This window comes from Camelus ferus, chromosome 11 (assembly GCF_009834535.1).
Source record: "Camelus ferus isolate YT-003-E chromosome 11, BCGSAC_Cfer_1.0, whole genome shotgun sequence".
Taxonomy (NCBI): domain Eukaryota; kingdom Metazoa; phylum Chordata; class Mammalia; order Artiodactyla; family Camelidae; genus Camelus; species Camelus ferus.
Window position 1 is genome coordinate 50,130,341 of NC_045706.1, and position 20,632 is coordinate 50,150,972.

Sequence of the window (20,632 nt, forward strand, 5' to 3'; positions counted from 1 at the left end):
AAGACAAAGTACTCATTCTGTCTTTAATTTTTCAACTTTTGATAGGGACATGGGTACAGAGAAGTACTTTTGCTAGCTTAAGAAAACAACAGAGCAAGTAATATTCATAAATGGCAACTCACATGGACTTCAGAGGGATAATAAGGAGTGGCGCGGACTGTGGTACACCGGAGACCATGTGTCCCTTCTTAAGGGGTCCAGTCCCTTCTCAGTTCAGCTGACTGTTACCTTAGAGGAATGAGGATCCAGTATTTCTGCATATTCTAATTTTTCTAAGGAAGCTAGGCATCTGGCATTTTATGTAATATCTCCTCATTTTCCAATAGTAAATCAAAATTATTTGCAATCCTGCAGCCCATACAAAATATGTCAGTGGCCCACAAATGGCCCCCAAGCCTCCAGTTCATGCCCTCTGCTCCAGACCTCTCAAGACAACTCAGTATTAATGCTGCATAGACAAAGTAGATGGCTGTTTAGCTGAAGTTCTGTTTTTAGGCTTCACTTCTATGCTTTATTTCATATCATAGCAGCCTGAGTTTCCAGGCCCATCCTTCCGAGTTCCTCCTATTTGCCTTACAGAAGTGGTTCTCAGTACTGGCTGCACATTGGAATCACCTGGAGCTTTTCAAACACACTATTACCCAGGACTCCTCTTGGAGATTCTGTTTGAATTGGGCTGGAGTGGGGCCCAGGCATCTGTATTATTTAATATTACCCCCAGGAGATTCTGACATTGTAGCCAGAATTGAGAACCACAACTCTCTAGGCTGTGAGCAAGACTGGTCTAGAATTATGTGGTCCTAAAACTGAGAAGCAAAGCCCTGAAGGATCTACTACCCAACACCCTTCCCTCCCTGCCCTCTCTTTCCTGGGGATGTTCCCCCACCTTTAAATTCCTGAGGCCTAGGCTCATTTCTGAGGCTTGGTTGGAAGCAGTTTTCAAGAACTCAGTCCCTCCTGGCCTAGAGTGTCCCTGCTGCCTTCCCCCGGGTTAGTCACATTGGAGTCATCAGATAATTTTACCCCTGTTCTCCTAGGTGAGCTGTAGGGGCAGCATCATAGCCCAGCACTGGAGCAAGAGCTGTAATTCCCACTGAATATATCACCGGATGCTGCAGAATGAGTGGGCCCTCATAGCATCCCACCTGCCAGCCAGTTTATTCCAAGGGATACATGGCCTTAAACATCCATCCCAGTCAGCTGCCCCCTAAAGCCTTTTTCTGTAAAAGAGATCTTGTCTGGGATAATATGAATGGACTGAATTTGTGTTAAGCTTTGCAAACTGTAAAGTGCCAGAGAAATGTCAGTCATTCTTAGTATTACCATTCAAGGCCCAACTCCTCTCACCCAGCTGAGTTGAAGTAGGCCAGCTTCTACCCAGGTTTCAAAGCTGAATGCTGTAATTCAAAGCTGAGCCTCCTGGGGTCTCCCAGCATGGCCTGGCCTCAACAGGTATGCAGACCACCCTCACCTGGGCCCCTCCTGTCACATAGGCATGTCTCTCCCAAGTAAGGCCTGTCCTGGGGAGGATGCACTAGCTCTGGTTCCAGACACCTCTCCATGAATTTACTTTCTGTATCTCTTTTCCCGGAGCACTGCAACCCCTTGGGAGAGGTGTTTCTGAGAAAGAATAAAAGGAGAGAGGGGAGTAGGGGGCACAGAGGATCAGAACGGCCATCTGCACTGATCTCCTCCCAGCCTGCTCAGCCGTCGGCCCCCTGCACCCAGCGTCTCCATGTTTTTGTTGGTTTTCATGTGAATACATTACTGTCCTCCCGAGCTTATTGTCCCCGTTTTGTTTGATTACCAGCATTTATGTCTGTCCAGAGTCACTGCTTCACTCACCTCTTCCCTCCCTGGTCCCTTTTTCTCCCTCCCGTTCCTCCCTTCCCCTTCTCTTGGTCAAACTGTTCCCTTTGTCCAGGGAGCTTCAGGTTTGGACGGCAGGCCTGGGCCACCGGTGAGTGTCTCTTCTCCATTATCCCTCAACTCACCCCACCCCACCCCTCCCCTGGCCTGTAATCCCTTTCGTCTGTCCTGCTGTGGCATTGTGTTTTCAGTGAATCATGCCTTATCTCACCACCAACACCGGAAAGTACCATCTGTGCTCAATTCAGAAGTGCTTACTCAGGCCTCTTGCAAAAAAAAAACTGGCCTTCATCTAAATTTCCCCGTCCATAGTATACACCCGGGGTCCTCAGATCTGGATTTCCAGACCTCTGGATGTGGGCGGTGGGAGGCTGCTCCGGCAGCAAAGACTCTGTTCCTCAAGGAAGGCTGCATTCAGCCGGGGAGCCCAGCCCTGGGGGTTTGGGCCATGACTTGTCCCCACCAAACACAACAGTGTCTGTATGTGCCCATCACGCTTCGTCATCTTCATGCTGTGAGCTCTGTCCATCTCCTGTCTGCCCACAAGGGCTTCCTAGTCCTGTGCCGCCACCAGTCTGGTGTGTATGTAGGTGGGGACAGCACTGATGGGTAAGGGCGGGTGTAGCACTTAGGAGCACACAGGCCAGTCCCAGCTCCGTGTTCCGAGGGCATGTTATAACCACACCGCTCACTTCCTGTGGCACCGCAGCTGCCCTCGTTTCCTTCCACCACCCCCCTCGCACCTAGCACACCTTGCCCAGGTGGCCAGCCACGGCTGGGGGATTATGTGTGGCTGGAATCAGAGAAACTGTGACTTTCCTCTCCACCACTTAGTCCATTCATGTGGGACAGAGGGGAGCAGTGCACATTCATGTATTCTGTCCCCTTTGGACCTGACAGCTTTTTTTCTCATAAAATCAGTATCACAAACTTAAAGAAAAATTGTTATGGGAAGAATGATCCTACCCTGCTGCTTCTAACGTTTATTGGGCACTTCCTAGATGTCAGGCCCAGCACCAAATGCATGACATGCATTCATCCATTCTAACCTGGCAGCGGCCTAGGAGGCAGACACTCAAGTTATCATCCCCATTTCACAGGTGGGAAAACTCCCTTAGAGAGGCCAAGAAACTCCAATACTGCAGAGTATGCAGGCCTTTGAGACAGGACTTGAAGCTGGCCAGTGCGTCCAGAGTGTTGTTCTGACACAGTCACAGATACCCACAGCTTTCCTCCCCCCATCAAAGGGAGCACTGAGAATGTCTTACAGCTCTTTTTTTTTGTCCCATGTAAAGTAAATCAGTCTTTCCCCACTTGCCTCCGCCCCCCGTCACAGCTACACCCAGAGCAGCACCGGGAACTGCCCACAGGCCCAGGCCCACGTGCTCATGTCCCGAACAAGAAACTAATCACCAATGCAGAGCAATAGGAAGCTCTGAAATCTAGACGTCACCTAGGCGGGCTGTAACTTTGGAACCTGCAGAAGATGTTTAATGATGTCATAGCAAGCCCTGCTCTGTCCCTAAGCAACACAGCTCTGATCACTCCAGCTGCCCCAACTCAGCTGCAGCCTCGAATCGGGAGTACTTATGACACATTTCCCTGCCAGGCCAGTGACAGCAGACATCCAGAGCGAACTCATTCACTCTCCAACCCAGCCAGTTCCTTAGGGCCTGGGAGCGGGGCCAGGGGGCCCAGCTAGAGGCTAAGGGCCAGGGCCCGCAGTGGGGGCAGGTGGGGTGGGCGGTGGCTGAATGACCCTCCCACGCCTACCTCTGTGTGTGCGTCTGCATCGGTCCCTGTGGCATGAAGACCCTCCCGCTGCATGTGGAGCTGCGTCAGCAAAGGGGTGCCAGCCCCCAGTCCCCTGCCCCTGGGATGGCGTCAACTCCCTCCCGAGCGCTTCTGGGAGCAAACTAAGCACCTCTTCTCCTGCTGTTTTCAGCCTTGGCAAGCTTGGTTGTGAAGCGAAAAGGTGTCCTTCTTCAAATCTGGCTCTGAGGCTTGGGGGAGGCACTCTCTCCCCAAGGCCCCCAAACCCAAACAGGAACACGGCCCAGTCAAATGACTGCCCTGAATGAGCCTGGCCTCGCCAACCCTGAAAACTGGGCCTCTGGACCTTGCTCACCTCCAGGCGTCGGGCGGGGTTCCTGGGGCTCCCCCTGGCATCAGAACCCTCACCTCTCCTTTCCTTCACCTCCCCAGGGTACTCCAGGACCAATTGGAGTTCCAGGCCCAGCGGGACCAAAGGGAGAGAGGGTGAGTGCTCAGTGCTCCTCAGCCTCGGGTCTTCAGCCCTGGCGCCTGTGACCTGCAATGTCACCGCATCAGCCCCAGCAGCCTCGGCCTCATCCGTTCCTCCTAAACCCAGCAAGCCCCTCATCCCTGTCTCCCCCTGGTGACCGTCCCAACAGCCCATAGGCGAGTGGGCAGGCTCCAGGTGCTCAGTTTGTAGCTACAACTGGACTAAGACCTGGAGAGCTTCCCCCACTCAGCTCCTGGTCATCTGGCATCAGTCACAGGTGACTGGCAAGGCCCCAGGTGCTGCTGTCACTGGGCACACCTAAACTCTGCAATGATTTAGGCAGACAGCATGACATGGAGTGACAGATGGTGTTAGAAATCTTGGCAGACATCAAGAAGCCAGGAGGCCGGTGCATCAAGCAGGCTCCCACCATCACACCTCCCTGAGCTCTAGCCAGTGCAATGGGCGTGTGCAGGGGTGGAAAGCATTGGCTCCGTGGAGGCGAGAACTCCTCACATCAGCTCCCCCCAGCCAGGTCCCGGTTCTACACCCTCAGGACTGCTAGAGAGCCAGCTCAGGCACTGGACCTCTGAGTGGGCAGCTGCTGGGTTCCCCAGCAGCCGGTGGGAGCAGCTTTCCCTCTCACCGTGCGCCCACCTTGCCGGTTCTGCCGTGGGGGAGACTCTGTTCCTCTCTCAGACCACACAGCTGGAAGAGGCAAGGGCAGGGAGCTTCTGGAGAGAGGCATGGGCTTCCCTGAGATCACCAGCCACTTGGGGAACCAGGATGGCTACTCTGAGGAGTGACACTTGCAGCTTCAAAGAGAAATTTGAAGCTCCCCTCTTCGCTTTCTCTCTCCTCTGCCTCCCTTGTCTGCGCCCATTCCTGTCCTGTGTTCTCTGCTGCTTCTGCCTTTGCCCAGCTAGTACCCCCCAGACACTGTCCAGTCCTTCCGGAGGGCCTTGGGGGATAGGCTCTGTGGAGGGAGGAGGCGAGGGGCTTCTAAGCCCCCTCCTCGGGGCAGAGCCCACACCAGTCACCCCACCCTCACCCCACGCTTCACCTAGCCCTTGCTTCCTGGGGGGCTCTTTGAAGGGACTAGGCAGGTTTCCCAGGTTTTGTACAAAAACAGAAAATGGTTGACGGAAGGCTGTTACCATGTCAAGGAGGGTCACGTGTTCTTGTTCCTGTTTCAGGGCAGCAAAGGCGACCCCGGGATGACAGGACCAACGGGAGCAGCTGGGCTTCCTGTAAGTCTCATGGGCTCAGAGGTTTCTTCTCACCCACCCGGGTCCCTCACAGAACCACTGTCTAAACACCCAGAGCCTAGGGCAAAAAAGCCTAGAGCCGAGCGAGAATTCTAACTTCTCTGACAGAGGAGGCAGCCAGCAGCCCCCGGCCCAGTCTCTAGAACTTCCCTGCCGGGCACTGCTCGAGGGGACACGACCCGTTAGGAAACCAGGTCCTCAGCCGTGTGGAACATCTGCGAGATGTAGTGAACCCGGATGAGCACCTTCTGCCACAAGCCTCTGTGTTCTATGCAGCGGGGGTCCCACAGGTGAATGTACCATGGCCCCTGCCCTCAAGGAGGGACAGGATCGAGTCCAGATCACTATAAGGCAAGGAGACACTTCCCAAGACGGGAAGCTTTCCCATGCAGGGGACCGGCTTTCCATTTGCAGCAGATTTCCCCTTGCGTGGTTAGAAAAGCTGACTGCCTAAGAGAGCCAGGACTTTGGCTCCCCACCCCCTTGAAGATGGTACCTCTGTCTATTCATGGGTTCCATGCTCAGCTGTGCTTTGGCTAAGTAGGCACCTCTGGCCAGTCTTTGCCTTGTGTCCACCCCCCAGCTAAAGCCAAGGGGAACGGCCTGCACCTTGACAAGAGGGGCTCTGGAGTCATTATTCTAGCAAGAGTCTGGCAGGAGAGCCATGCAAACATCTGCTCTTCTAGGAGAAGTCTGCACCCAGACCGTGTCCTCGGATGAGCCATCTAGAAGAACTCGGCCGCAGGCCAGGGCACTGGCTGCAGAGCCAGAAAACCAGAACTGTTTGGCTTTCCCATAATTCATTGTCTGTCTCGGGGTCAAGTTCCTTGAGCAGTTTTCTCCTTTGCCCCCCTTCCATAAAATGGGGATAATTAAACCAGTCTGCAATGAATGAGGCACCAGTAAAGAGCTTTATGAGCCTGGAAGGGAGGACTGTGTGGACATTCTGTGCTTTCTTATTACTGTGTCTTTGTTTCTCTGATTTACTGTAGGGTTTGCACGGACCACCCGGGGATAAAGGCAACCGGGTGAGTCTTGAGTCCTCGCGCTCTGGCTCTCGTTACTGACGTCCTCATGGTGAGGTGGAATGACCAACTGGGGATTCCTGACCCAGTATGGAAGGAAGTACAGTTTTTCCTGATAAATCACCCTAAATTAAAAGGCTTTATAGTGAGGGGCTTAATCCGTGGCATGCAGGGAGCCCAGGACCTACTCCTGAAATGGAAGCACATCTTTTTCCACGAGAAAAGAGGAGTCTGAATCCCAGGGTGGCCATCAGATTAGCACTGCCATCCAGGACCAGGAGCCACGTGCCTGGCTCCCTGGACGGAGCCCTGATGATGGGCCTCTAGATGGTATTTTTATACCCGTCCTTGCCTAGTTCTGGTCCCCTGACAGTCTCACTAGGCATCCCAGGCCACTGGGGGGGGGGGGGGAGAATACCTCGCAGGTCCAAGGACAAGCAGTTAGTTGTACGCAGCCAACCGTTTTAAAAACGACCCCAGCTGTTATTTTTCTTGGCAAGAGTCGGCAGGACTATGACACAAACTGTGCCTTCCAGGGCCCCCTGCTCTCCCTTGGTATCTGCCTTCTTCATCAGGACACAGTTACTGAGTGTCCACAGCACCCAGGGCCACACGATGCTGTACGATACATGCTGTGTGTATGGCACACTTGGGCCCAGCAGCATCATCTCACTACTTCTGACCAAGGGATGACCTTTGGGTTCCTTTCTGGAGCATCTCATGCATTGGCTGCCTCATCACAGTGGTTCTCATGGGGAACCACTAGAGGCCCAAGAGCATCTTCTAGTGGGAATAATATCCAAGGATCTTAGAGGTAGAAGAGGAGTGGTAAGAACAGATGGAGAAACAAGGCCCAGAACGATGATAACATGTTCTGAGTTCCCACAGAGGGTCAGAGACAGAGCAGGTGGCTTCCAGAAGCTGACCTTTGAACACTGGTAACTGTTCATGAATAGAACCTGCCAGAATCTGTGTGTTTATATCTGGCATCAACTGTAATTTAAGATGGATTTATTGAACACTTCCATATTCCTAAATTCGCCTTTCTGGCAGCTCATCAAAATCAGTCAATTTGTCCCGTATAATCTATGAACAAGAGCGAGCAGGCAGACCTCCCCCTACCAGACTGTCCATGGGAAGACCATGTCTAGAAACCACTGGAATAAACAGACCTACTTCCAGAAACGTGCCATCCTGTTCAGGCAAGCTGGGAAGCCCACCTTCATTACTGTGGCATCAAAGAATTTAGACCACTAAAATAATTGATCATTCCACCTCTCAGTTGGCATACTAACTAACCTCCTTTCTGATTTATTTCTAAAGTGTTCTTGTTTTCTTTGTTACATTCAATTAACACCTATTAAACCTGTTTCTTAAGACTTTTCCAGTTGGCTTGAGGCACTGGGCCATTTGAAAGTCTGCAAAACCAGTCCTTCCAGTGTCAGGTGGCAGTGGCCGTGTTGCTCTAGAGGTGGAGATGGGGCAGGGATATGCCCTTGTGACAGATGGAGAGGAGGTGGGAGGCTGGTGGCTCTGACACTTAAGGAACTGAGGTCACTGAATGAGCCGCTGAGGCCCCACGATTCAGTGGGAAAGCATTCCTTCTCCACTTCCCCTTTCTAAGGTATTACACATTCTCCCCCATCCCACAGGTAAATTAGCAGTATGTCACTTAGTAAAAAGTCAAGTCCAGAAAACAGGCAGGCTGCATGCATCTTCCCTTGAGTGCACCACAAAGAACCTGTTGACTTATTACAAAGGGCAGGTTTCCACATCAAGGACCGGCTTTTTCTTCCATCCAAGAGTTCTGACTCTCAGGAGGCCAGAGTGTCCTAGAAGAGCACCCCCTACGTCCCGCCTCCCCTTTCAGGCCACTTTATGCCACCCGTCCTAACAGGACTTCTGGGGGGAGCGATGAGGGCTTGGTGATAAGGCCTCCAAAATGAAGAGAGGTCCATGCAGAGTCAATGCTTTGCCACGACCAGCTTTTCTGGTGCTTGGAAGCTCAGAATGTTGACACTTTGGTCCAGGTAAAAGGCCAGAATTGCTCAGAGGACATTCTGGTTGGAAGCTTCATTGTTGCTTGTGGAGGCAAAGCCAGGAGAGTCTGAAGCCCCTGTGCCCACCGGGCATGGAAGGGAGGCTCCTGAACTTCGCCCCCATCACCCCCAGGGAACCCATCAGAGAGGCACCAGCAGGTGCCGCAGCATCTGTGGTCCTATCTTACCATGAACTGAGACACGTCTTTACAACAGGGCTTCTTCAAGTCCCGCCAGAGGGCGGTCTGGGAGTGTCGTTCCTGCTCACGGGAGGAAAGAGGTCCTTGTAGGGGTGGGCAAGGGCCAGAGCCCAAGACAGGCAGTTTTCTAAGGGGACACACATCCCAGGGAAAAGGTGTCTATCCTTGTCACTAGAGACATTTTCCTTGTCCCTTAAGAGCCCTGTGAATGTGGCCAAGGAGCTGTGTTTAGGATGAAAAGTATAAAGGGTGGTGTGAATTTGGCAATTTGGGCATCAGGGAAACCGGACTTTACTGTGGAACTGCCTGCAACCAGCCAACCGAAAGGTCTGAGTGCGTGCAGTGAGGCTGCGGCCACTCTCCGGGATGTGCTGTCTGGGGGGTGGGGATGGGGTGCATGTGTGCATGTGTGTGTGTGTGTGTGTGTGTGGTGCTTCCCCAGGCCCCCTTGCCTCCTTCCCTCCCCTTCCTCTACTCTCTCGGCCAGGCCTGCTTCTTTCTTCCTTCCTCCACTCAATATTTCTCCCTCTAGATATATGCACCCATTATAATAACCGCACATCCCTCATCCTGTCCCTTCCACTCTCCCAGCTTCAATTTACATCCTCTAAAATCAGGTTTATATTTATTTTTAAAGAAACATCTGCTGCTGACCCTGTTTGCCCCCTTCTGTACCAGCCAGAACTCTCCTCTTCCCCTGGGCTCTTTCGTGTCCCTCCTGGAGGGCCAGGGTGAGGATGTAGGCGCAGTTACTGCTGCAATGTCTCCAAGGGGCGCCCAGTGAAGGCCACTTCCTGTGCCCTTAGAACATGGCAGCCCAGAGTGCAAGTTTCCCATCCTGAAAGGACCGTGGCTGACCCTCTTACCCAGGGGCACGTCACTGGGACCTGAACCCCACTCCCCAAGAGTTTCACCTACCCTCTGAACTTAGGAAACTGTGCTCACTTCTGCACTGGCCTGCCCCAGGGACAATAAGGAGCCACGTTCCCGAGAAAGTTTACCCCGGGGCTTCCCTGTCCAAGCAGCTAGTGGTTTTACTTGTCCAGCGTCTGCAGATGAATTGTGCTGTGATATCCTCACTGGTGGGCGTATCCTAGAGCCAGTGCGATGACACCTAATATGCATATTCATGGTTCCTCTCAAACATATCTCATTTTCTAAGCAAGCATTTGCATTTTAGACAACTCACTTAGAATGTTGGCAGTGGCAGGCGACCTCTGGAATCAAAAAATTGGGGTAATTTCCAAAGATGTAGAGAAACATTAAAAGTTGTTTTAATCCACTGCCTCCCTCTAAGGAGCCCTGCAGCGTTCCACTGCGGGAGCACAGTGGACACGGCGAGACCGCACCTCTGGCGGCAGCCTCGGCTCCTGTGCTGGTTGGCAAGAAATGACAATGGTTACTGCCATCGTCTGAAGCAGCCGTCACTTACAGCGCACGTACTACATGCCAGTGTTAAGCACTACTGGTGCACAAAGACCTCACAACAAAGTTCTGAAGCAGGTGTTTTATCCACATTGTACAGGAGAAGAAACTGAGGCTCAGAGAGGTTCAGTAAGTTCGCAAAGTCACGTGGCTGATAAGAGGCAAACCCTGCTCTGGCTCCAAGCCTTTGCTCTGACCATTCAGCCACCCACCCTGAAATGTCTCGTCGCCCTGGAGAAAGGCCAGAGAAGCCTCCCAGCATCAGACAGCCGGCCTTCCGGAGCAGAGGAGCGTTCCCAGGGCGACTCCCCAGGGGCACACTTGGCCCCATTATAAGGAGACCCAAAATATAATCCAAACTCAAATGTATGACAAAGAATTCCCCACAGTGCTTCTTTAAATGGAGAGTGACCCTGACATACACAAAATAGGGTTCAGTTTAGAGAAATGATAATGAAGCTTTTCAGAAACAAATACATTTCTCGAACCAGCATGCCCACATACAAATAGCTGCCAGTGACTTCAGACCAGGATGGGCCAGAGATGCACAAAATGGGAGGACCCAGCGGAGAGCCAGGTGCTGCCTGTGAGCTCTGGACACACACATACACATGTGCACTTGCACACACGTGTACAAGCACACACTGTACACACACGCACAGGCTCACATACACACACGCACCAGCCATGGATGTGCACACTCCCATATGCCTGCACACACCCCAGGGCTCTAAACGAGATCACTCACCTCCTAACAGACTATCAAAGGGATGGAAACCAACTGGGACAAAAGCTGTCAGGACAGGGCCTTTCAAAAATGGACCCTGAAAGAGAAGGAAGTGGATCATTACCGATGCGCTCTGGGCTCGGTATTAGCAAAAGTGGCCGCGGTATTAGCAAAAGTGGCCACGGTATTAGCAAAACTGGCCGCCACTATCATCTTCCACCTCTGGCTCTCAGCCCGCGGCTCCCCACCCTCCACACCTGCCTCAGCCAGGTTCTCAGGTTCTTCCAGGGGTGGGGGGTGCGTACGGACCCCTCATCCCACTGGGGGGCGTATCCTAATTGAGAGAATCTATTTTTCCCTCTTTCATTTTTTTTCTTTTTCTGTCTCTAACCTTAACACATGAATGATCCTAAAGTTTTGATGTTATTTTTTTTCTTGGACTAAACCATTATTTACAGGGGGAGAGGGGGAAGAAAGGCTCTAGAGGGCCTAAGGGGGATAAGGGAGACCAAGGAGCGCCTGGATTAGATGCCCCCTGTCCATTGGTATGTTTCCATCTATTGTTTGGTGGTTCTGGGTTTTTCCTTGAGGTTTGCAAGCTGGAAACAAAGAAGGCAAATAAACTAGGATAAAAACCGAGTGATTCCACCAATACCTATCTCTTTGCTTGGCCGGTGAAATTCTGCCTGCTGTTGGTGTTGCCCTGAAACCACAGCTGCAAGTAATTCTCGCTAAATCCCTTTCCTTTGAAGATGCCGAACAATTGATGTGTGGAAATGGAGACACCACGAGGAAAGCGATTGGGAGCAGGCCTTGGCTCTTAGCTCCAAGATGGCTTTGGAAGCCAGTGTCGCATGTCACAGTGACACACGCCCCCTCAAATTTGCCTTCTTTGTTTTGTGGCCATTTCTGTGGCCAGCAGTTCAAGCCGTCTGAATCCCCACTTGGTCAGGATGCAGAACACTGGGGTTAGCGTCTCCTAAGGGCTACCTATGCCCAAAACTGGGCAGAATGAGGCCATGGAGGGGGCTTTTATACACAGCCTCCCAAAGCCCACCAGGCATCTGGCTAAAACCTGTAAAGCTGCAGACCAAAATCAGCAGATAGACACCCTCCAGGAAGCTGTCCCAAACCAGCCAATAAGGAATGATTTGTGGCACATCTGCCTGGCTTCTCAAATGTCTTAACCCATTTGAAGGCCTTGAAAATTATGATGCACTAACGTTGAAATTCATCTGTGTTTACTCCAAGTGAGTCTCTAAATGGAGAGGGGGCTGGGCATACACATTCCAAAGCTCAGCTCTCCCAGAAATCAAAGGAAGCACAAAGGCAGAACTGGGGAGATGGGAGCAGCGAGCATTTGGAGCCTCCTTACAGATGCCCTGAGGGTCCTGCATCCTGGCCAGCATAGGACTGGGCCTCTCCACTCCACAGTCGGAGCTGGCCGGCCTTGACCTAAATAATCATCGTGGTTGGTTTCATGAACAGGGACATCGAGGTTTTAAAGGAGAGAAAGGGGAGCCGGGGTTACCAGGGCTGGACGGACTGGATGCCCCGTGCCCATTGGTATGGCATCACCCTCCCTCGCCTGCATGGCCAGTTTGGGCTTCCCCACGTGTGTGGTTTATGCCTGCTGCCTCTCCAGCTGCCCTCCACACTTCTGCTCCATCCACCCGGTCTCCACTTCCCACCTCTTCACCCTGGAGACACCAAGGGTCAGCCTGCCCTGGCTGGTCCTCAGGGGCTCCCGCCACATCCCCCTCTTGCATGCAAAGTTTGCCAAGATGCTTTCTCGGCTTCCTCCTACAGCTGCTTCAAAAGCCCGTCACTTTAATGTGAGCCGTCCCTCCCCATCTAGTGCCAGCCTTAGCTGTAGCGGACCTTCCTTTCTGAACTGTTTCTAGACAAACCTGCCGCCAGAAGGAAAACAAGGGACAGGTTCCTAGGACTGTGGCTTCTCTCCCACGCTGCACTTAGTTAGATGAGTGTTAGCAAACATTTGAATGAGTCAGCCCCACATCCCTCTCCACTCTAGCATCTCACAGTCTAGCAGGGGACAGATGGGCAGGCACCCTTATAAACGGGGCAGAATAAAGAGTTCTAGAAGCCAGGTGGAGGAGGGGGTACCCCGACTGTTCTTCCAGGATAGGTCTGGGATCACTGTCCCAGTGACACCCCAGAACCAGGGGGTGGTCCTAGGTCAGGATTCTAGATCCTGAAGGGTTCATCCTTTTTGCTTAAGTCCCAGAAGACCCTACACCGCCCTCCCTTGGTTTCCCTTTCTTTCATCTTCAGGTGGTTCATCACCGAAAAGTCTGGAAGAGCATAGAGAGGATACAAATGTAGTTAAGGAAGAGGAGGGAGGAGACGGGGCAGGAGGGACATTTCGGACTTGCTCCCAAGCACATCCCACACCAGTGGCAGCAGTTCAGGTCCTGCCACGCCCAGTCCCTCTCTAGGCGGGGATGTTCCAGGCGGCCACTGAGATCCTTTCAGCTTACTGCAAGGAAGCAGAAGATGGCACTTCATTTCAAGGCAACTGGCTCAGAAGCTTCCTGCTCTCCTAAATTTCCAGATGAGGCTTGGCGCTAAGAAAGCTATTTTCATACCAGTAATTGTCAGATGAGGATTCCCCGCCTCACATCCCCACCTCAGGGTCACACAGGAATTATCTTTGAACAGAAGAGAAAAAGTGGTAAGAAAAACACTGCGTGACCCTGACAGGAGACCTCAGGGCCCCTAAAGGGACTTTTTAGGACCAGCATAGGCAGCAAAAGGAGAGGCAGAGCAGCGAGCACCCAGAGCAGCACGCCCCCTGCCTCCCGGCCCCCACCTCCCCAGCCCAGAGCATGCAGCACCGGGCACCTTTCCCAACCCTGGAACCTCCGCACCTTCCACGGCACCTCCATTAATCACCAGCCGGCTGTCGCCTCTGCCACATCCCTTCCCACCATCTGAACACCTTGAGTTCTGCCGGCTGCAGCCCTGGCCTCCCTGCTCCTCACCCCGACACCACCGTGATCCTCTGCCTGCCCAGCCCTCCTCTGTCCCCGCCGCCACCATCCACGTGCCAATGGGAATGCTGCTGTGGCCCGCGGGGGCTCCTCTGCCTTCCAGAGTCCGTATGACGTGTTGGGCTGGGGAAGGGGACAGAGGTCTTCGTGGAACCCTCGGGTGCACCACCACCCCCTGCAGACCCTCCCCAACCCAGAGGGGACAATGAAAGTCATCTTGACTTGACCTGTAGTGCAAACTGGCATTTCCACCAGCAACACGTGTCACGTGTCTACTGACTGTGCTGTGGACGTGTACATGTCTTCCCTTTCTTATTTTCTGTGGTTGCTGTTTGCCCCGTCTCCTGCATTGTGTTACTGTGGACATGGGGCAGGGGGGCTATTGATCATGAATTTTAACACAAGGCAACTAGACTTCTTGGGCCCTCCGCGCAGGGCCAGCTGTCTGCGGAACGCCAGGTGAGCGGTTTAGGCGCCTGTCGTGGATGGATGAAGTTGGTCCAGGGCACAGGGGGCTACCATTCCACCTCCACGGGGCTGACCACTTGCTCCAATCCCTTGAAACCCTGTGTCCATCTCTTTCTCTGCCCTGGAGCCTGGAGTTCTAGAATCTGGCTACAATTCTAATAGACTTGAATTGAGAACCAGATCTTTGCCCTGGTTTAGCCTCACCCTCCCCACATGCCTCTCAGAGATTTCTAGGTTCCCCAGGGTGTGCAGAGCAGCCAGGATATCAGGGCTCGAGGAGACTCAGGAGGTCCTGAGGCTGCAGCTGCTCCATGGGTAAAGGGGACAGGCGACACCGAATGGATTCCCGTCCTGCCTCTGCCTTTTCCCCCCAAATCCCCATCAGTGTCCCAGGCTGTGCCGGGAGCCCTGTCCCCTTGCTAAAGGCACCTCAGGCCCACACTGTGATGTCTGTGAGGTCATCCCTCCTCCTCCTCATTAGACACCAGATGATAACTGCCTGAATGTCCTCCTCCAGCTGCTAAGGAAGAGAGGAGAATAAGAGGGGAGACATGGGGGGGGGCTGTTGTTTCACAGAGCTGCACCTTGCCCAGGTTTTATGGATGAGAAAACTGAGGCCCCCCCACGCACTGAGTGACTTGCCTACAGGCACCCGCACTCAGTACAGCCAGAGCAGAAGCCAGCGGGCCTCCAGGCTGTTCTCTCCACAACACTCAGGTCCCCTGTGTTTGCTGAGCCCATAGGCCAGGACAGCCCCTGCCCTTGCACAGTAACTACCTGTGAGCTTAGCCAGTGGGCAGACTGGCGGGCTTGCTTCCTGCCTCCTTCTGAGGCTGCGCCATGGGGAGAAAAGAGACAGACCATCAGGTGGGCTACATCCCGATCAACTGCCTGTGTCTGTGGCCCGTGTGCCCCCGTCCGGCGGCTTGGTGGGCTATCCCGGAGAGTCTGAGCCATCTGCCTTCCTTCCTCACTGCAGGGTGAAGACGGCTTACCAGTCCAGGGCTGCTGGAACAAGGTAAGGTTTTCCCAGCATTCTAGGGCCTCAGGGCAGAGGTGGCCTTGGGCTCCATTCTCTGCCGTGCAATAAAGCATGCACAATTCCCATTCCAGGCCTTCCTGCAGATGAGGCAGCGGGGCACGGGTCAAAAAAGGAATGATCCCAAAGGCAGGGTGCCCATTAAACATGCCACTCACTGCATGCACTTGGAGAACATTTAAAAATGCTTTTTAAGGCATCAGCAAACCCCAGTGTATGGAATGTCCATGCAGCCAGCCAAGTGACATCTTTATGCTTTGTGTGGTTCATTTATCACAGTGTCCTTCCTGCATGGAGTTCTACACCATGTTTTTAAAATTAGTTATCAGTAGCTCGTCTCATAGTGTTCATAGGAGGCCGTTTAAGCCATGTGATGACGTTTATCCAGATGTAGGGAATCTAAGTTGCTTAAACTATAAAGTCATGTGGATTCTATACCTCCTCGGAGAGACTGGCCAGCTCACCACTCTACTCTTACCGTTGAACTTAAGCTGTCAGAGCTTCATGCTTCTGCACATGAGAGAACTCAGCCCAACCTCTCTTGGGTTCCCAGAATTCCTACCAACAGTGAGGTTTCATCTGCTCACACTTGCTTGGCATTTGCCATCATTAAAGCTGACACCACAAGGTTGTGCCCTCGATGCCATCACCTCACTCATCCAGGGCCCCAAAAGTGCAGGGCTCCCCAGCACAACCAGGGCCATTGGTTTGCTAATCGCAAGCCCAACTTGGTCCTGCAAAGGTAGCAGCTGCCATGCAGACCCACCTATGGCCTCCCTTCACCTTGCCTCCTGCTCAGAGACTTCTCACCAGCCCTCCACCATCATGGTCTCGAAGGGTTGGTTCATCTTCATAAAAGAGCTGGAGACCCCTACCTGTATGAGAGTCTGTGCTTGGCTAACCCAGTCCTGCTCAGTGACAGCAGTCACACTCACAATGAGATGAATAAGCTCCTCTGTGCTAAATGCCCACAGTCTCATCAGTTCATGGGGCTTGGCAAAGCAGTGAAACCACCAAGACACCAGGCCCTGGGTTGAGTACCTACTTGCCCAGGTACCTAAAGCACCCCCTAACAAGAGAAACGAAAAGCTCAGCACCTAAGGGAGAAGGACCTGTCCCTCCTGCTGGCCTCGTCCTCTTGCTGAGTGCCCCTAGACCTAGTTAAAGCACCAAGAAGCAGGTGAGGGGCGTGTCCCCTAAGAGAAAGATTTTCTTCTTCAAGATTGCTGTGGATGGTTAGGAGATAGAGATGACTGACTAAGCTTAGCAGGGGGAGAACAGCCACTCTCAAGAGCCAGTGTCCGGGAGAAGCAACTAGAGAGCCTGGTGCCTGTTGGTTCTCACCGTAAATTCAGCCTGCAAAGATGCGGTAATTCAACCAAAAGGCCGCTGAAGGCAGCATAGAGAGAAAGTGCCCCCTAGTGGCCAGGACAGGGAGTGACTGGAAAGAGAAAGTGGTTTCCCACCTTCAGGGCGCTGACTGTCCGCACTAGGGTCTTGGAACTAGGGGGTTCCTGGCTCCCCCAGTTCCCCTACCCAAAGCTCCCATTCAACCCAGGACAAGACTTACCTTATTTCCCACTAGGGAAACACATACCCACAGACTGACTGAGACTAACTCCAATTTGTTTTGTGTTTGTTTTTGTTTTGCAGTGATTCCTCTAACCTGGGATTGGCCTGTGTGTGTGTTTGTACATAGAATATTTATTTTTATACAGTTTTCACTTTTTGAAAATGCCAGAAGTATGATACATCTTACAGATTATTAAAAAAAAAAAGGAAAACCTGCATATTTTGTACAGAAATTACCAACCTCTTCCCTTTTGTTTACAAGATGTTTTGTATAAGTCTACGACTCTAATACACTTTTCGTTTGTGAGTATGGTCGTACGTTTGCATGATATTTGTGCACACTTATTAAGTACTGAAGCTTAATAAATTATTCTGTTCTGGTGCCAAAGAGGGCCATCCAGCACTCAGGTGCTGGCTAGTTTATGTGTGAATTCACAGAAATGTGGAGGTCCGAGGTGTTTGCTAAACTAGGTGTGTCTAAGAATTTCTTAAACTCTTATGGATTTTCATTATTTAAAAAAATGAAACATGGCAATTCATGATCCTGATGTATCTTTAAATTAAATATATTCTCTTCTTGTGAAATCAGGAAATCCCAGAAGCAGAGATCCTCAGAAGTGTAATGGTTTGAAACATGAAGTCCAATAGAGGGAGGAAGGGACTGTATTAAGCAATGTCTACTGTAACACCTCCCACGTTCATTACAGCACCACATGCGCATGCAGGGTTTAGTTACGCTGAAACCCTCCAAGCCCCCAGGGCTACAAAGGGCTACTTGCTACTGCTTTTGTTTTTTGGTGGTTTTTTCCCTTCCTTTTGAGCTGCAATCACTAGTACCAGCTATTGCTCATGATGCCCATTCATTCGATAGAGATTTGCAAGGTCCACTCACAACTAGCTGTTGAAAAATTTGCCTCAAAGCCATTCCACTCCAACAGAGAACATTCAGAAAACACGTATCTGGGTGAGACTGGCAATCTAAAGTTCTTTCTGTTTTTTAAGAAATAGAGTTTTATTGTTTACTGTTCTTAGCACAATGCCTATAAGGGTTTCACTGCTTATAAATAAAATAAAACTATTTTAAAGACTAGGTAAGTGTTACCTACGGTGTAGCACTCAGATTTGCTATTAGATGTTACAAAACAACTGATGCTTCTAAAGAGCTTGAAAATAACAAAGTACTTGGGTAATTTAAACACACAGCCCCATTTTATTTACCCTTTAACTTGTCTTTATACGTATATCCTTTCATCATAAAGTGTACAAAGGCAGACTGAAATGGAGACTCTGTCCACACACAGTCACACGAAATCTAAATTAGTGGGTTTCACATTCGTAGGACCCCCACCACGTTGTGGGGTGAGGTCGCACTCACAGGCTCTTGTCTTCATGGGACCACATGCCGCCCAGACCCCAGGGGACCATTCCCTGCATTCCTACCAAATATCCACTCAGATATTTTAAAATCAGGCATCTTCCTCCTCTGAGTCTCATTTGAAAAGTGAAGTGGCTGAACAGAGCTGCTCTCTGTGGTCAGATGTCCCCTCCCCTCGTGGCAGAAGCATGAGGGACCCAGGCCCAAGCCAGCAGCTGGCACAGTTGCTCTCCCCCCTGAGGGGGAGCCCCAGCTGCCGCACCCCCACCCCCACCCCTGGTCATCCCGAGCCCACTTCCTGGCCTCACCCAGGGCCGGCTTCTCCACCAGGCGCCATGAGCCCAAGCCTAGGCCTTTCAGGGGCAACTCGATATTGTAATTTCCATTTCTTTTCAATTCAAAAGCAAAATGAATACATAATCATGAATCCAGCCAGAGTTACACTTATCCTTCTACCAGGGCCGCCATAAAATACGACTTCTGTATTTTTCTGGAGGAAGGAAAAAGTGCCCAGGGTCCCCAAAAGTCACAGCACGGCTCTGCCACGTCCTCTCTCGCCCTGGCTCCACTGACTGAACGCCCCCCGCAGTGCCACCCTCCTCACCGTTTTCTTTTGCTTCCTCCCCCAACTCCCCGCCCATCGGAGGGCCTGAGGAATCAGAGTGTAACCTGGTTCTTCTAGACCCACTGCCTCATTCCCTTTCATGGTCTCACTGGAGCGATCAGAACCCAATGACGATCTCAAAATAGAGTCAAACATCAACTAGAAAGTTCCAGAAACTGAGGTTCTGTGTTAGCTGAACACCCTGGACAACTCTGGGCAAATCAAAACCTCTTTTACTGTGTTTCCATCCTGGTGTTATTATTCACTTATTTATTACACCTCAGCTAATACCACAAAGAATTCGAAGTCACTTGCGAGAATATAGATAATGAAATAGAAGTATGTGTAAAGAAAAGTGGGGAGAGTCAGGCTTAGCCCAAGAAGGCAGAGGGGACTGGCCAGGGAGTCGGGAGCCTCAGCTCCCAGCCCTTTCTTCACTATTAACTATCTGGCCTGGGGACAACCCACTCCAGGTCTCATTTTCCCCCTGGTGTCACATGAGGAAGTTGACTTGGGTGACCTCTTACACCCTGAAACTCCCTGATTCCAGTGACTGGTCAGCTCCTGGGAGCACTGGGACGCTGGAGCGTTCCAGGCCCCTCCAGCTAGAGGCATTTGGCTGTGAGAGTGCTGTGCATGGCGCTGGCATTGCAAAACCGTGTGCTGCATGCGTGTGCTTTGTAACCCTGAGTAACAAGACTACTGCATTTGTCTCGGGGAGTGGGTGAGTGGGGTCAGCTCTCCTGGGGAAGGCGTGGCTACAGAGGTGGCTTCTCACGATGGTGTCCATGCTGCTGCCTTCATCAGAGACTTAGCAGTACAGGCTGAACCACCCGGCACGCAGCGGGGGCCCCAAAGCCCCACAAACCTGCAGGGACACTGCCACCTTCCTCAGACCAGGCTCTCCGTGCCGCGCCCACCCAGGGCACCACCCACACCCTCCGCAGCCTGGCCTTGCCCCCAGCCCTGCACCTGGACACATTTTCGGGCAACTTGAGATGTCAAGCACTTAAGACTCCACCCAAAATGAGGAGAAGGGCAGGCTCCTGAGGAGTGAGCCAGAAAAGAAGAGGGGTCCATGGGGAGTCGGAAGGGAGGGCAGGGAGGAACCAGCAGCTCATTTCTCCAAGGAGGGGAATTTTCGAGGGTGAAGTTTCTCACAGCAGGGGCAGGGGTTGGTGGTGGTGCAGGTAAGCGAGCTGGATTTGATCCACCAAGGCAGAATTCCACACGCAGAGTGACCCTCTGGTTCCTACAAGCACCCTGCTTCTGAGAAACAGCCAGGTGTCTGTTGGAGGAAGACACAGATGGAGGCAGAGCTGAACAAGGGACATAAGCCTCCCCAGCAGGGCCCCACCCCTTCCCAGGTCTACCCACTGGGCCCTGCCCATACCCTCTGCTCACCCCCTGCACACCTGGCCCCTGATGGGCCCTTCTTTCTAATCTGTCAAAGTTCTACCTCCTTCTAAGGGCCCAGCTCAGACTCCAGGCCCCAGGAAGACCTCTGGGTTCCTCGGTTGGATGAGTCTCCCTCCCTGGAACGACCAGGAACTCTGTCTTCCTTTCTTCCTCCACCTTCTAATCGAGTAGGAAAGTCGGTCTCCCCGTATTAGACAGTGAACTCTTAGAGAAGGATTTTCTTATTCTCTGGGCTCCTGCGGGACCTGGCCCAGGTCTCCCCACCACAGCCAGGGCTCGTAAACATCCCTCACATGCTGAGTCATCAGTCTACGTCATTAAGCACTATGTCACTATGTGCAGG

General features: G+C 52.2%; 1 protein-coding gene across 3 annotated transcripts in view; it reads left to right on the forward strand.

The window, feature by feature from the left end:
• Positions 1-17,279, forward strand: part of COL13A1 (collagen type XIII alpha 1 chain) — a 158,518-nt gene extending 141,239 nt beyond the window's left edge. For all 3 annotated transcript variants that reach the window (XM_032491543.1, XM_032491542.1, XM_032491541.1), the window contains 6 exons: positions 1,925-1,960; positions 4,075-4,128; positions 5,311-5,364; positions 6,375-6,410; positions 12,287-15,298; positions 16,973-17,279. In XM_032491543.1, the coding sequence (XP_032347434.1) occupies positions 1,925-1,960; positions 4,075-4,128; positions 5,311-5,364; positions 6,375-6,410; positions 12,287-12,637 (531 nt within the window). In that variant the 3' untranslated portion in view covers positions 12,638-15,298; positions 16,973-17,279. The remainder of the gene's footprint in view (positions 1-1,924; positions 1,961-4,074; positions 4,129-5,310; positions 5,365-6,374; positions 6,411-12,286; positions 15,299-16,972) is intronic.
• Positions 17,280-20,632: the final 3,353 nt, after the last annotated feature.